Source organism: Tupaia chinensis, unplaced genomic scaffold (assembly GCF_000334495.1).
Source record: "Tupaia chinensis unplaced genomic scaffold, TupChi_1.0 Scaffold000682_1, whole genome shotgun sequence".
Taxonomy (NCBI): Eukaryota; Metazoa; Chordata; class Mammalia; order Scandentia; family Tupaiidae; genus Tupaia; species Tupaia belangeri.
This window is the reverse complement of record NW_006160205.1, coordinates 4,378,485-4,393,521: the sequence shown is the minus strand read 5'-3', so window position 1 is coordinate 4,393,521 and position 15,037 is coordinate 4,378,485. Positions and strand designations below refer to the sequence as shown.

The 15,037-nt window shown below is 42.4% G+C and overlaps 1 protein-coding gene across 6 annotated transcripts in view; it reads left to right on the top strand.

Annotated features, from left to right (window-relative positions):
- The first annotated feature begins 6,005 nt into the window (after positions 1 to 6,005).
- SLC25A26 (solute carrier family 25 member 26) overlaps positions 6,006 to 15,037 on the top strand; it is a 161,285-nt gene continuing 152,253 nt past the window's right edge. Inside the window, exons 1-2 of one of the 6 annotated variants that reach the window (XM_006160367.3) lie at positions 6,027 to 6,166; positions 9,143 to 9,268. In XM_006160367.3, coding sequence (XP_006160429.1) covers positions 9,266 to 9,268 — 3 coding nt within the window. In that variant the 5' untranslated portion in view covers positions 6,027 to 6,166; positions 9,143 to 9,265. Of the gene's footprint in view, positions 6,167 to 9,142; positions 9,269 to 15,037 lie in introns of all 6 variants that reach the window. The other 5 variants (XM_006160368.3, XM_027776558.1, XM_027776559.1 and 2 more) reach the window with 5 other exon arrangements.

Sequence of the window (15,037 nt, the reverse complement as noted above, 5' to 3'; positions counted from 1 at the left end):
ATGTCCTTCTGTAATCTCTTCCCTCTGAGTGTAAGCTGGCAAAATGATAGCCTGTCACCTCAGAGATTAGTTTACAAAATGCTGTGGCTTCTGTCTTGGTTAACATCTCTTGTTCTCATACTGATGAAAGCCAGGTGTCATGTTGCAAGCTCCCTTGTGGAGAGGCCCACTTGGTAAGGAGCTGAGGGAGGTCTCCATCATCAGACAGTGAGAAACTGATCCCCTCAGTTCTAACTTGTGATGAACCGAGTCATGCCAACAATGATGTGAGTGAGCTTTGGTGTGGCTCCTTCCCCATTCAAGTCTTCAGATGAGACTGCAGTCCAACTGACACCATGATGCAGTCTCAGGAGAGATTTTGAGGCAGCAGAACCTAGCTATGCCTCACCCAGATTTTCAACCCACAGAAACTCTGACATAATAAATGGATATTATATTTAACTGCTTAATATTGGAGCAGTTTATTACATAGCAATACATAGTTAGTATGTATGTATTTCAAACAATTAAATTAGATTATCTTTTGTCAGATAGTTTTAGCATTAAACAGAAGGCACTCTACTAGGATTTTGGATAGAACTGGGTAGTGTTAAGAAAATATATGCAGTGTGAAGAGGAAGCCGGAGTTTACAATAGTGGAAAGGCATGATCATTTCTGGAACTGAAGGAGAAAGAAGGGGCAAAGAGTTACCAGAGGTCAAAGAGGAGTAAGCAATGGAGGGGAGGCTGTTCATAGGAGCAGTGTTGTAGAGGGACACAGCACCTCTCAGAACTGAGTGCTGATAGGAAAGGAGCAGAGAAAGAAATATCCTGACCTCTTTCTCCCTCCCCTTTTCAGCTCTGTCCATGACTTTCATTGGCTCAATCCAACCAGTATTAGAGACAGATTCCTAGAGGTTATCCCTCTAGGGCAGAGAACCAGACAAGGAAGTAAAGAATGGATCTTCCAGGCATAAAGAAAAAGATCAGCATGTACACACACATACTCCTGTGTGACTATTTTCATGGTTAACATCTCTCTGTATCATTTTTTCTTCCTATTTTTTTGTTTTGTTTTGTTTTGTTTTTAGAGGATTCCCCCTCAAAGGGCTTGAATGCTTGCCAGAGAGAAAGAGAGACAGTGAGAAGGAAAGTGAGAAATCACCTCCCAGGGGAGATGGCCACACCGCAATCTCTTCTCTTCTATTCTCCTTCTGGAATTGTGGGCATGCGTGCACATGTGCCCGGCATGAGTTTCAAGCTACCAGGTCTGGGACTTGAACCGTGGATGACCATGCAGGAGTCCAGTGACATAACTGCTATGCCATCTGCTGGCCCCAATATCTTTCTATATCATTCAAGATTCTTCTACATTATGGTTTTAAATAGAAATATACAGATACTATGATAAAAGTATCTCAATTCCACTCTGATGAATATTTGCAATCTTTATAGTCATATTTATACAATCTGTCTTAAAAAGTCCTCTGGAGTATAATGCAAGAAGTATTATAGAATAGTTAAGGACAAACAATAATTTTTTAAAAATAATTTATTTATTTATTTATTTATTTATTTATTTATATCGGACTAGATTGGAGGAGAGAGAAAGGAAAGTGAGAAAGCAAGCCATCAGATCTGGGACTCGAACCATGGTCAGCTATGTGGGAGTCCAACACCCTTAACCACCACACCACTTGCCAGCCCCAAAACAATACTTTCTAATGTTTTGGATATATCTGGCCATATTGCTCACCAGAAAAATTGCTCTGATGTATCCTCAGGAAAAACACATTTTTTTTTTTTTTTATGGGCTAGCCTGGTGGCATGGTGGTTAAGGTAAGTGGATCCCACTTGGTCGACTGTATGAATCCTGGACCTGGTGGCTTGAAAAACACACTTAGTGTGCCCAAATCCTAGGAGGAGAATGGAAGAGAAGGGATTGCAGTATGGCCATACACCCTGGTGAGAGTTTCTCACTTTCCATTTCCCTATCCCATTCTTTCTCTCTGTCTCTCTCTGTTGAGTGCATTGCCCTATAGCAAATATAATTTTTTTTGTCTGTTTGATAAGTTAAAAATGTATGCTTTACTATTGATATTATTTTCATTTGAGTATTAGTAATGATATTAAAAATGTTTTTAGGAACCAGCAGGTGGAAATTAGTATTAAAAATGTTTTTAGGAACCAGCAGGTGGTGTGGTAGTTAAGGTGCTAGACTCTCAAATCACTGACCATGGTTTGAGCCCTGAACCTGGCAGGTTGGCACTAACACAGGGCACATGTGTTTGCATGCCCAAAATCTCAGGAGGAGAATGGAGGACAAGGGATTGCAGCATATCCTTCCCCCCGGGGGATGATTTTTCACTTTTCCTCTCACTTTCCCTCTCTGTCTCTCCAGAGAGCACATGTGCCCTATAGCCAAAACCTAAAAAAAAAAAAGCCAAAAAATAAATATATATATGAATTATTTTTACTTAACTTTATTAATTATTATTTTTTTTTTGAGAGATTTTCGCTATAGGGCACGTGCGCTCGCCAGACAGACAGAGAGAGACATAGAGACAGAAAGCGAGAAATCACCCCCCGGGGGGATGGTCACGCCTCAATCCCTTCTCCTCCATTCTCCTCTCGGGATCTTGGGCAGGCACGCACACGCGCCCAGCGTGAGTTTTAAGCCACCGGGTCCGGGACGCAAACCGCGGTCGACTATGTGGGAGTCCAGTGACATAGCCATTACGCTAACTGCTGGTTCCCTTTATTATTATTTTTAAACAATTATTTTATTTAACTTTATCATTACTATTATTTTAATTTGACCAAGGAGTGATGGAGAGGGAAAGTGAGAAAGCAAGCCACCAGGTCTGGGGCTTGAACCATTGTTGGCCATGTGAGAATCCAGTGCCTTTAACCAACATACCACCTGCCAGTCCCCTTGTTATTATTATTTTTAAAATTTGACCAGAGAGAGACACACACAGAGAGAGAGAGAGAAGAGAGAAGAGAGAAAGTGAGAAAGTAAGCCACCAGGTCTGAGACTCTAACCACAGTTGGTCACGTGGGAGTCTAGTGCCTCTACCAGCAGGCCACCTGCCAGCCTCCTTATTTTAAAGCTTGTTTAAAAGTAAAGTTGGCTTAAAATAGTCCATTTAATTGAGAATACAATATTATTGTTATAATGTTACATGTATAATGCAAATCAGTTCTTACTACTTTGCATCTTTACATTTTTTTTTTCTTTTTAATTTGAGGGAGGGAGAGGGTTGGGAGGGGAAGATAGTGAGAAAGCACTCTCCAAGTGGGATAGACACGTTGCAACTGGGATTTTGGGCAGGCATGCCTGGGTGCCGGAGCGTATTTTTTAGCCACTATCAGGGACTAGAACCATGCTGTTGGCCATGTGAGATCCGACTGCCTTAATCGCTAGACCATGTGCCAGCCCACCTGTATCTTTTTTTTTTAAAGAATTATTTTATTTAATTTTATTCATTGTCATTATTTTATTTTATTTTTAAAAGTTGACCAGAGAGAGAGAGGGAAAGTGAGAAGGCAAGCTGCTAGGTCTGGGACTTGAACTGTGATCAGACATGTGGGAGTCTAGCTGCCCCAACCACCATGCCACCTGCTGGCCCCACCACCTGTGTCTTTTAAAATGAGATATTTGAGGGCATATTTTACCTCTAATATATTGATAATGATGATTCATTGAAATACTCCACTTAAAAAGCATGAACAAATAGTAATGAATCTTTTTTGCTGGTATTTCAAAAGCAGGCCCCGGGTCATGTTTTTAATATATATATTTCCTAAAGGGCTTTCAATGGCTATATGAAATACCAAATAAAGTTTTTACCTTTGCAAAAAAGAGAGAATATATGTTTCTTCTGGATTATGGAAGACACTTCAAGAATTCTGCCCAGTAGTACACATGTTCTACATGATCGTTCCTCTTGGGTATAAACAGGACCTGTGAGTGTGAAGGATGATTATGGCCAGGATTATGTTGCATTATATTGCACTTGGAGTTTTGCAGACCTAATTAAGTTCTCTTATCAGTTAATTCTGAGTTCATCAAAAGGGAGATTATTCTGAGTTGGCCTGACCAAATCCTTTGAGCCCTTCAAAGAGATAAACAGCAGCAAAAGAGCTTCTCTTGCTTGCTTTGAGGAAGTGAAGAGACACGTTTTGAGAGGAGCTGTGGAGAGGGGGGGTGCCACAGACTAGAGAAGACTAATGCTCTGTACGCAGCACAGGACAAAGGGGACTGTAAGTGCAGGGTCTGTCTAGCTGTGAGTAGTCTAGTCGGTGGGAAGAGTGAGGAGATACCAGCTGAGAGGGGTACATAAATGTTAAGGAGCTGGACTGTCCCTCATGGGCAGCAGAGGGGAATTGCTTTAAGCAGGCAAGTGACATTACCACTATCTTTAGAGTACTTCCTATGAGCCAGGAAGTAGGCTAAGACCTTGAATGCATTATCTCATTTAACCTATTAAATAATAGTAGCACATAAAAAAGTTACTATTATTATCCGCTCTTCAACACCCAGAGAATAAAGATTCTAGCAGTGAATGGAAGATGGGTTGAGGAAAGGCTAGACAGGGAACCCGCTAAGGCTATTGTGAGGGTTTTGCGGAAAGATGATAAGCACTGTAAATTTTTTCAAGGCTGGCTCTGCTTTGTTTACGGAAGTTTAGGGTTGGCTACTTAATGTCTTAGAGTATCAGGATCTTTTGTACAATAATGACAATAATGGTGCTTACTTCATTGGGTTGGTGTGAGGATTAAATGAGATAATGTATTATATATATTATCTAGCACCATCTCTGAGTTGTAAATAGTTGGCCTTCAAGATATATGGAATGTGGGAACCAGCAGTTAGCGTAATGGCTATGTCGCTGGACTCCCACGTAGTCGACCGCAGTTCACGTCTCGGACCCGGTGGCTTAAATCTCACGCCGGGCGCGTGTGCGTGCGTGCCCAAGATCCCGAGAGGAGAATGGAGGAGAAGGGATTGCGGCGTGACCATCCCCCCTGGGGGGTGATTTCTCGCTTTCTGTCTCTATGTCTCTGTCTGTCTGGCGAGCACACCCGCCCCATAGCGAAAACCTCTCCAAAAAAAAAAAAAAGATATATGGAATGTTACAAAGTGTTTAATAAACTTAAAGGCAGGCCAGTCCAAGAAGCTTTTATTAGGTAGTTAATAACATGGGCTTTGAGGTGTGCACATGTGTACAACAGCAAACAAGACGAGTAAATAAATAATTGAACATGTAATTTTAAGTGTAGTAGTTGCCAGGACAGAGAGATGAGACTTGAGTAAGAAAACTTTTTAAGTGCTTTTTGGTATCTTTGAAAAATAATATTCTAATAAGGGCAGCAGGTGGCCTGGTGTGTTAAGGCTTGGATCCCACATGGTTCACTCTGCAGTTTGAGTCCAGGACCCCGTGGCATGAAAAACATGTTAGGCATTTGTGCTTGTGTGCCCAAAATCTGAGCGAATGGAGAAGGTATTCTGGCGTGGACATCCCCTCTGGCGATGATTTTTCACTTTTCTTCTCTCTTGGTCTCTCTTCTGCTAATGCACTCGCCCTATGGCAAAAGCAAACAAACAAACCAAAAAACAAAACGGAAAAAAAACCCAAAGCTGAAAGTTAGTAAATTAATAGAATCTCAGATTAAGTTTGTATTGATAAAGCCAAGTGATAAATCAAAAGCAGCTAGCCGACTTGGATTAGAAGTAATAAGAAACCACAGATCTCCACGAGGTTAGTCCCCGCTTTCACAACAGCCGCTCCTGCTAAATTTACAATTTAAAATCTCCCGCGGTCGCCTAGACCTGCTGTCTTCCGCAGCACAACGCAAGCTCATCTGATCGCGAGATTTCCTCCAGGTAGCTAAATCACAGGGAAAACCTCGGCAGAGAAGAATCGCGAGACTTTGCTCGCCCACGCCCCCAGGGCCACCCACCCTCCCCGGCTCCGCGCCAGGCCCAGCGGCTCTGAGATGCACGTGCAATTGTTATGGTTCTACGTCACTGGTCCCGGAAGTGCAAATACTACTGGCCCCGCCTCCAAGATGGTGGCTGCTGGCGCGTGGTGTCGCGATCTGCTTCTGCTGAGTCTCGAATTACAGTCTTGACCGAGTCTGCTGAGCCATGGACCGGCCGGGGTTCGCGGCCTCCCTAGTGGTGAGTGCGGGGCGGTGGGCTGGTCGGAGTGCCGGGGTGCGGCAGCAGAGCTTCTGGGGGCTTCTTTGCGTTAGGGGCTTTCTTCCGGTACTGCGCGCTGGACTGTCCTCGCGGCGCTGGCTGCCCGGGGTGGGGAAGCGCGCCGGTGCTGGGCTGGCGTCAGGGCTACGTGTGTCCTGCCCCGGCGTGAGAGAGGGAGCAAGGGTAAGGGGCTAGGAGTCTTCCGCACGCCCGTTACTTACAGAGAAAAGAGCTGCCATTATTAATGAGCTTTCTGTTATGTGTTGTAATCGCTCTGCAGAACTTGGCAATACAATGTATCTAACAAACTTTACTCTAGTCATTCACAGTCGTTTTTAGACGACAGGTGTCATTTTGATGTATCTTTCCAGTTTTAGAAAGTGACATAATTATCCATTCATTCTGTACATCTACATATTCTGCTTCAAGCCTAGCCTTGGGAGAAATATTGTTAAACACAAATAGTGACGCTTTGGAATCAGAAGACAGACTTAATACTTAATTCCTTAGAACACGAGAGAACCAACACGTTTTAAAATTAAAAAGCAAAATAAGGCCAACTAGTGCAGGTGGTTAAGACGCTGGACTTCCACATGGTCGGACCACAGTTCCAGTCTTGGACTTGGTGGGACGTGTGTGGGTGTGTGCAGAAAATCCTCAAAGGAGAATGGAGTCCTAACGTCTGAGAAGTGGCCATCTGTCTGATGTGTGGGGGTGGGGGGTGGTGATTTTTCACTTTCTATGACTCTCTGGGGAGTGCACACACACTTTGGCAAAAACCTAAAAATCAAAACCAAAAATAAATCTTTTAAGAACTATTTTGGAGCCTCTCCCTTTGGGTGGCACATCCATTATGGGATGCTAGTACAGCAGTGAACAAGATAGAAATTGGCTGCCTGCATCTTCATTGTAGGGAATTGGTCAGAGGCAAACAGCGAAGAGAGTTTTTCCTAAATGGCTCTCACAGGGAGAATGAAGGCCCAGAGACATTTATTCATTTAATTACCCATCGTTTGGTTACAAGTGTTGGAGGTAATGTAGTGAACAAGATAGATTTGCTCACAAGGGTCAGGGGTTAGACTCACAATGGTGAAATGACCGTTGAGAGAAATGACAGATGAGTTAGGTTTAGGGTGTAATGGGACTGTATGGAAGGAGGAGGTGCCTTGGCCCGACTTTTGGCATGATGGCTTTTAAAAAACATATTATTGTTATTATTATTTTTTTAATGCTGGAAGGTATGTGAGTGTCTGCCTTCCTCCCCTATTAGGCCTGGTCATCCTTTTTTCCCTCCATTTCTCCATCCCATCAGAATCCTGGCCTTGTGTGTGGGTGCCCTGTGTGTTGTTCAAGCTTCTGAGGCCTGGACTCAAACCCTAGTTAGCCACATTGGGCCCAGCTTTCTCTGCGTGATACTTAACTGTTGAGCTGTAGGGCTGGCCTAGATAATAGCTTTGAGTCTAGGTTTGTTGAAGCTTGTATAAGGCAGGTTTTAGTGATTCAAAGAAGTGTTAGACTTTCAAGGAGTGTTTCTGGTTAGTTGGTGAGGCAGCAGTCATAGTTTTGTCAACTAATATTCTTGTGCCAGGAACTGGGGTAAGTTCTTTACATACGTTATCCCATTTCATTCTCACAAATAATTGAAGTCTGTTCTATTAATAGTTTTTCAATTGAGTGAATTTGGTATAGAGAAGTTAGATAATAATGAGACCAATTTCATGTGTGTAACTATTGGATCCAGGTGGTGTAACCTGAGAGTTAATGCCTTTTTTAAAAATAAGTTTTAAAATTTAACTTTATTTATTTTAATTTGACCAGAGAAGGACAGAATGAGAGAGAGAGAGAGAAAGATACAGAGAGAAAAGCAAGCTGCCAGGTCTGGGACTCTAACTATGGTCAGTCATGTGAGAGTCCAGTGCCCTCAACCAACACGTCACCTGCCAGCCCCGGGTGTGAATGCCTTTAACTGCTTTGTGATATTATTTCTGAAGTTAGCAATACTTGCAGTTGGTAAAAACAGGTGAGTGCAGGGCCAACAGATGGTGTAATGTTTATGTCGGTAGACTAGTTTACTGTAGTTGGAGTCCAAGACCTGCAGTTCAACTCCTGGCTGCTTAAAACGCACTCTGGGCACATGTGCATGAATGCCCAAAATCCCAAGAGGAGGAGAAGGGATTGCCACGTGGCCATCTCCCCTGGGGGGTGGATTCTTCCCTCCCTCCCTCTCCCTCTCTCTTCTTTCTCTCCCTCTCTCCCTTCCTCCCTCTCTCCCTTCCTCTCTCCCTCTCCCTCCCTCTCTCTGACTCTCTCTCTGGAGAGCACATGTGCCCTATAGCAAAGATCTCCTTAAAAAAAGAAAAATAGGTAAGTGCTTGAGTTGAAAAAAGTCGTTTTAAGTGTACTTTATATTAGAGTATGATACACATGCAGAAAAGTGTGGTCTTATTTTTTAAGCTTATATTTTTCTTCCACAAGAGTGAGCGAAACACAGGGACTCCCAGCAGGGTCTTCACACTGCAAACCCTCCCCAATCTCAGACAATCTTACTGTCCTAATTGCGCAAAGAGTCCTTGGGATGGGGACCCACAACCTTTCCAGTGGGTCCAGCTTTCTTACTGCTGCACCTTTCTTGTCCCACAAAAATATACCTTTTTTCTGTTTTAAAAAAATTAAAAAAATTTTTTTTAATTATTAAATTTTATTTATTCTAATTTGACCAGAAAGAGACAGAGAGAGAGGGGGAGAAAATGGGAAAGCAAGCCACCAGGTCCAGGACTTGAACTGTGGTCGGCCATGTGGGAGTGTCCAGCACCTTAACCACCACGCCACCTGCTGGTCCCAAAAAATATACCTTTTTTCAATGAATCTATAGAGGGTAAAATTAGGATCAGTGGTTGGAAATTTCAGGAAGTTAGATTTCATTCCAGCTAAAGAAAAAATGTTTTATTCATTTAGCACACAGCTTATCTGCCATGTGTTTACTGGCTCCTGTGGTAGCTTATGGAGATACAGCAGCAAACAAACCAAACCCCATCTCAGGCAGGGGGAGAAGACCAGCAATTGAAACAGTTGTAGCACATGGTAAGTGCTAGGGATGAAATGAGCTGAAGGTATGATAGAGTAGAGAAATACTGGAGAACCTATTTTAGGTGGCGTGACCTGGGAAGTTCCCTGAGGAAGTTTAAGCTAAGAGATGAGGAATGGGATGGGGCCAGACATTTGATGAGGCAAGTAGAGTTATGGGGAATGGCATGTGAAGATCCTTAGGTGGAAAGAGTTTAGAATGTTCATTGAGGGATGAACCCTAATGGGTAAGGGTAATGTGGCCATGGGTGATACCAGAGAAGTAGGCAAAGCCTGCTGAGGTTGTGTGTTGTGGGCCATGGGACAGAATTTGGATTTCATTTGAAGTATAATGGAAGCCATTAGGTAGTCTTATTATCAAAGCAGTCCAAAAGTGGACTGGCTACTTTTAAATGTAGGATTGCCTTTAGGCAGGTTGAACACACCTGAGGAAGTTTTGTTATGCTTAATTCTGTGTTATCAATACCTGGCTCCATTGGTAGGGTCATGTGGGATCCAGCTTCGTTCACCACCTCTTTTGCTGGCCCTGGCGTTCTTCTTCAAGGAAGCAAAAAATGTTCTTGCTGCAATTGGCTTTTAGCCGTACTAGGTTACAGGTGAAGAAGCTTTGGCAGTTTGGGTGCTATGTGATGTGAAATATTGGTAGGTCTTGATTTACATAATAGTGTAGGAGTACAAAATGCTTGCTGAAACTGCAGAATTACCTTAATAATCAATATAAAAAATGGTTAGTTCATGACTTGAAGAATTTTTTAAAAGAATTATTTTATTTAACTTTATTAGAATCATTTTCCAGTTTGATTGAGGAGGGGAAGTGAGAAAGTAAGCCATCAGGTCCAGGACTCGAACTGCGGTCAGTCATGTGGGAGTCCAGTGCCCTTAACCACCTGCCAGCCCCCATGACTTTAATAATTAAAAAAAAAAAAAGCATTTAAAATATCTACTGTAAACTATAAATACATAGGAAAAAAGTCATAAAGGTAATATTTAGTACACTATAATGCATTTATTTGATAAAGATTTATTTAATTTTATTTGTTTTTAATTATTTTCTAATTTGATCAAAGAGAGAAAGTGAGAAAGCAAGCCACCAGATTTGGGACTTGAACCGTAGTCAGCCATGTTGGTGTCCAGCACCCAACCACCATGCCACCTGCCAGTACACTACAAGTTAAAACATTAGAAAATTAAGAGCTTATTTCTTTGGGAAAAAAACTCAAAGAGTAGTTCAAACATTGCTTGCTTTCCCTCATGTAACTTGTAGAACAAGCATCTTTTTAATGCCTCGGCAAGTAGTCATACTGCTTTCTAAGTTTGAATCCAGTTCCAACATTTTATCCTCTGTTCTTTCAGTTTTGAGAGTTCTTTTCATGTCAAGACTTTCTGGCTATCCTCTGGGATAGCTTCATCCTTTCATCACAACCCCTTTCCTCATTTATGTTGTTCACTTTGCCTTCAGTTATTTCCTTTGGTCGCATATCTAGGGTCTTTTGTATGTGTCTGTATTTCCATGGCCGGCTGTTTCTTCTAAATACCCCTATGTTTGATTCCAGTGTCACTCTCAGTGTTACTACTTTCCATTTCTGTACTGTACTTTCATCTATATTGATCGGTTCTGTCTTACCCATTTTTGGAAAATATATCTATTACTGGAAGGTGAAAAGATAACCATGCTTTCTCACATGTGCATAAATTGAATAACAGATGGGCAATGACTTCTTTTATTTGAGTTGTGATTTTTGGACCGAGCTGGTGGAGTTTGCTCTCTTTGCAGTTACTTACAGTTTATATACTGTGACAACTGAAATTTGACCCCTGTTGCTGGGAGGCCCTTGTTATGAACTAAACCCTGGTAACTGAAATTCATGCTTGTAGTGTTTTTCTTTACTTAGCGAGGTGATTTTGAAAAGGCTGGATGGTGATGCCACCTGGGGATCTTTGACATTTTCTCTCTTTAATTTGCCAGAGGGTACATTTGCTCACCAGAGAGACAGGAAGGGAGGAAGAGGGAGAAGGACTCCCCTCCCCAAATGGTGCAAGGTCAGACCAGATCCCTTCATTTTTCCACCCTGTCAGGATTTGGGGCACACATGCACATGTGTCTTGGGGACCTTTTTCATAATATTCCTGATGTGGCTTCTCAATGGGCCTGTTATCGGAAAGAAGTAGCTGAGCTGCGTTGTGTAAACAGGGCACCCACTCGTGTTTATCTGACTACTGTCACAGACCTACCTTCTGAGAACCACTGCTAGAAGGAGACATGAGCATCTAATAGATTATGCTGCTAGGGGTTTCTAGGTACAGTGAGGAAACAGAAGAAAAGGTGAGATGAAGTATTGAATATACTTTTTATGGATATGAAATTCTTTTTGTTTGTTTGCCCCAAATCTTTTCTGGGCTTTGTCCTAGTTTTCAATATGGAGCGAAGGGAAGTTAGTATCTGATGAGAAAGCATTTTCTCCACATTTAATAGGAAATTGTGCTCCCCTCTCTGAGTTGCTTTATGTAACTTGCTTCTTTTTGGCATTTATGTCAGAGCGAGCAAGTCTTTCTTTATGTTTGCTTCGTGTTGAGCAGGAAACCATCTAAAAACAAGTTCTTAGTTTTGATCAGCCAGTGAAATAGGCAAGTGCCCTTGGAGAGCACCAGGCATCTGAGAAGCAGAGTGGAGAACCCTGCTGTGCTGGGTGCAGCCCCAGTACCAGGAGATGGGACTGCCTTTCGTATCTCATTCTTCAGGGCTACTAGGAAAGTTTTAGTAGTTTAGCTGTAAATGACTTGTTGATTCATTTTTGTAACCACTTTCAACTCTGATACTGCATATTGCCAATTGCTTTAAATATGATAGGACTTCAGAAAGTTCTTGGAAAAATGGATAAAGTACAAATTTAGAGCCAGCCAGAGGTGTGGTGGTTAAAGTGTTGGATCCCATATGGCCAGCTTTATGGTTTGAGTTTCAGACCTGATGGCTTGAAAAACATGCCAGGCATGTGTGACCCAAATCCTGAGAGGAGAATGGAGGAGAAGAGACTGTGGCATGGCCATCCTCCCTCCCCTGCTCCCCGGGGGAGTGATTTTTCACTTTCTCCATCCCCTTCCCCACAAGTGCACATGCCCTGTAGCAAAAAAACAAAGCAAAAGAAATTGAAATCCATGCATGAGTTTTTCATAATGTTTATTTTCCATGAACTTTTTGCAGTTCCTCGTGTTAAGTTTTATTTTGCACAGACTTTCGTGACATCAGTGATGTCACATCTTTTCCTTTCAAAGGAAAGTTAAAAGTTGTATCCATGATTGTCCCACTTTCACAAATCAGAATATTTTTCTCATTTAATCAGATACATTTATTGGCCTTTGCTCTGGTATTTGGGGTAGAAGACCTCAAAGATATGTTCCCTGCCCTCATGGATATATAATCTAGAAGGAAACTGGTGTTAAAAAAAATAAATTAACTATGTAATTGCAAAAAGTGTTTACTGAGCACTTCAACATTTTCTTATGGCACTTTCTTATAACTTGAGGTCAGATAGGTACACTTTTATATTGCGCACTTTAAAAAATTAACACAAGTTCAAATTCAAGGATCATAAAGCATTAAAAAAAATTTGCTAGAGGGCGCTTGCACTCACTTGGGAAAGAGAGAACAGTGATCACCCTTTCCATGGCGGGTGATGGTGCCATAGCCCCTTCTCTTCCATTTTTCCCTACTCTCAGGATTTTGGGCATGCATGCATGCATGCAGCTGGCGTTTCTCAAAGGCTTCAACTGTACAGTTGGCCATGTGGGGTCAGACTATCCTAACCACCACATCACTGTCTGGCGGCATAAAGCATTCTGAACCCTATTATTTCTCTTAAGTTTTTGAAGTTCATGCTAAATTGTTTTTGCTACGCATTGCATGATGTGGTTTAATATGTGAATTAGTTGATTTTAATACATGAGTGTAATTGTCATTCCATGGAAAAGACCTCCTTAGTTTTTGCTTTTTTTTAAATTAAAAAAAAATTTTTTTTTGAAGAGATTTTTGCTATAGGGTGCATCTGCTCGCCAGAAAGAGAGAGAGAGAGACAGAAAGCGAGAAATCATCCCCCATGGGGGATGGCCATGCCGCAATCTCTTCTCCTCCATTCTCCTCTTGGGATCTTGGGCACACATGCACATGCGCCCGGCTTGAGTTTAAGCCACCGGGTCCAGGACTCGAACTGCAGTCCACTACATGGGAGTCCAGTGACATAGCCAATATGCTAACTGCTGGTCCCAGTTTTTGCATGGTTCTTAACATTGACATATTAGTACTGGCATCAGCAAACTTTGAAGGATATTTATAATAACACATTTCTAAAAGTAATGGCTCATATTTGTTGATAATTGAAGGCCAACATTTTGCTAACTATATCACATGTTCACCTAATTACAATTAATTCTCATCAAACCTCACTTAATTTTTGAACACTCTTTGAAACCCCAGCTGTGGGGACACAGGCAGTAGGATGCTAGTGCTTGAAGTTGGAGCTACATTGAAGAACTGGCTTTGGTTCCAGACTTTAGTAAAGCAGGCCAGGGTGGTGGTGCACGCCTGTAAACTTAGCTAAGTGGGAGGCTGTTGCAGGTGGATCATGGCATGGCAAGACCCTTCAACAATACCTTTGTTTCCCTCTCTACTTCCCTTCTCTTTCACACAGGTAGACACAAAACAAGTTAAGTTTTATGCATGAAGAAACACAAGTTCATTAAATAGCTTTTCTAAGGAGACCCAGTTGAGATTGAAGCTAGATCTGTATGTTTGATGCCAAAGCTGTATTCTTCAGTGACACACACACACATATTTTAGGTTTTGCCATAGGGCATGTGCACTTGCTGGAGAGAGAGAACCAGTGAGAAGGAAAGTAAGAAATTGCTACCTGTGGGGGATGGCCACACCACAGTCCCTTCTCCATTCTCCTCCTGGGATTTTAGGCACTCATTCACATGCACCTGGTGTGAATTTCATGCTTCCAGGACTCAAACCCTCGTTGGCCATGTGGGAGTCTAGTGCCTTAACTACTGTGCCATGTGCTGGCCCCTGTTAAGAGATATTTAATTTGAATTCTGTACAAGTACACTTAGCAGTGGGAACTCAGATTTGATTGCACAGGTCCAACACAGTAATGTATACCGGATGCTGCTGTTTGGCAGACTGAGGCCTCATGGGATGCCTGGGTTTGATTCCTGGCCTGCTATAAAAAGCTGGGCATGGTAGTGTGTGTCTGTAGTCTTAACTTTCAGAAAACTGAGGCTCAGAAGGACTGTGACATAGCAAGATCCTAAAAAGTGCTCAAAAAAAACCCCAAAACAAGCACACAAACAGACACACGCACACACACACACACACACACACACACACACACACGACTCGATTGCAAGAAGGGGGACTGGGCCAGCAGGTGGTATGGTGGTTAAGGGCGCTGGACTCCCACATGGCTAACTGCGGTTCAAGTCCCAGACCTGGCGGCTTGCTTTCTCACTTTCTCTCTCTCTCTCACTCCCAAAAGTCAACTGGTTTTTGACAAGGGGTACCAGTCAATCCAGTGGGAAAAGGAAAACCTCTTCAGCAAATGGTGCTGGGAAAATTGGATTTCCACTTGCAGAAAGATGAATCTGAGCCCCTACCTCTCACTTCTGACAAAAATCAAGTCAAAGTGGATCAAAGATCTAAATCTAAGACCTCAAATTATAAAACTGCTCCTGGAAAACACTGGGGAAACTCTGGGAGACATTGAGGTAGGG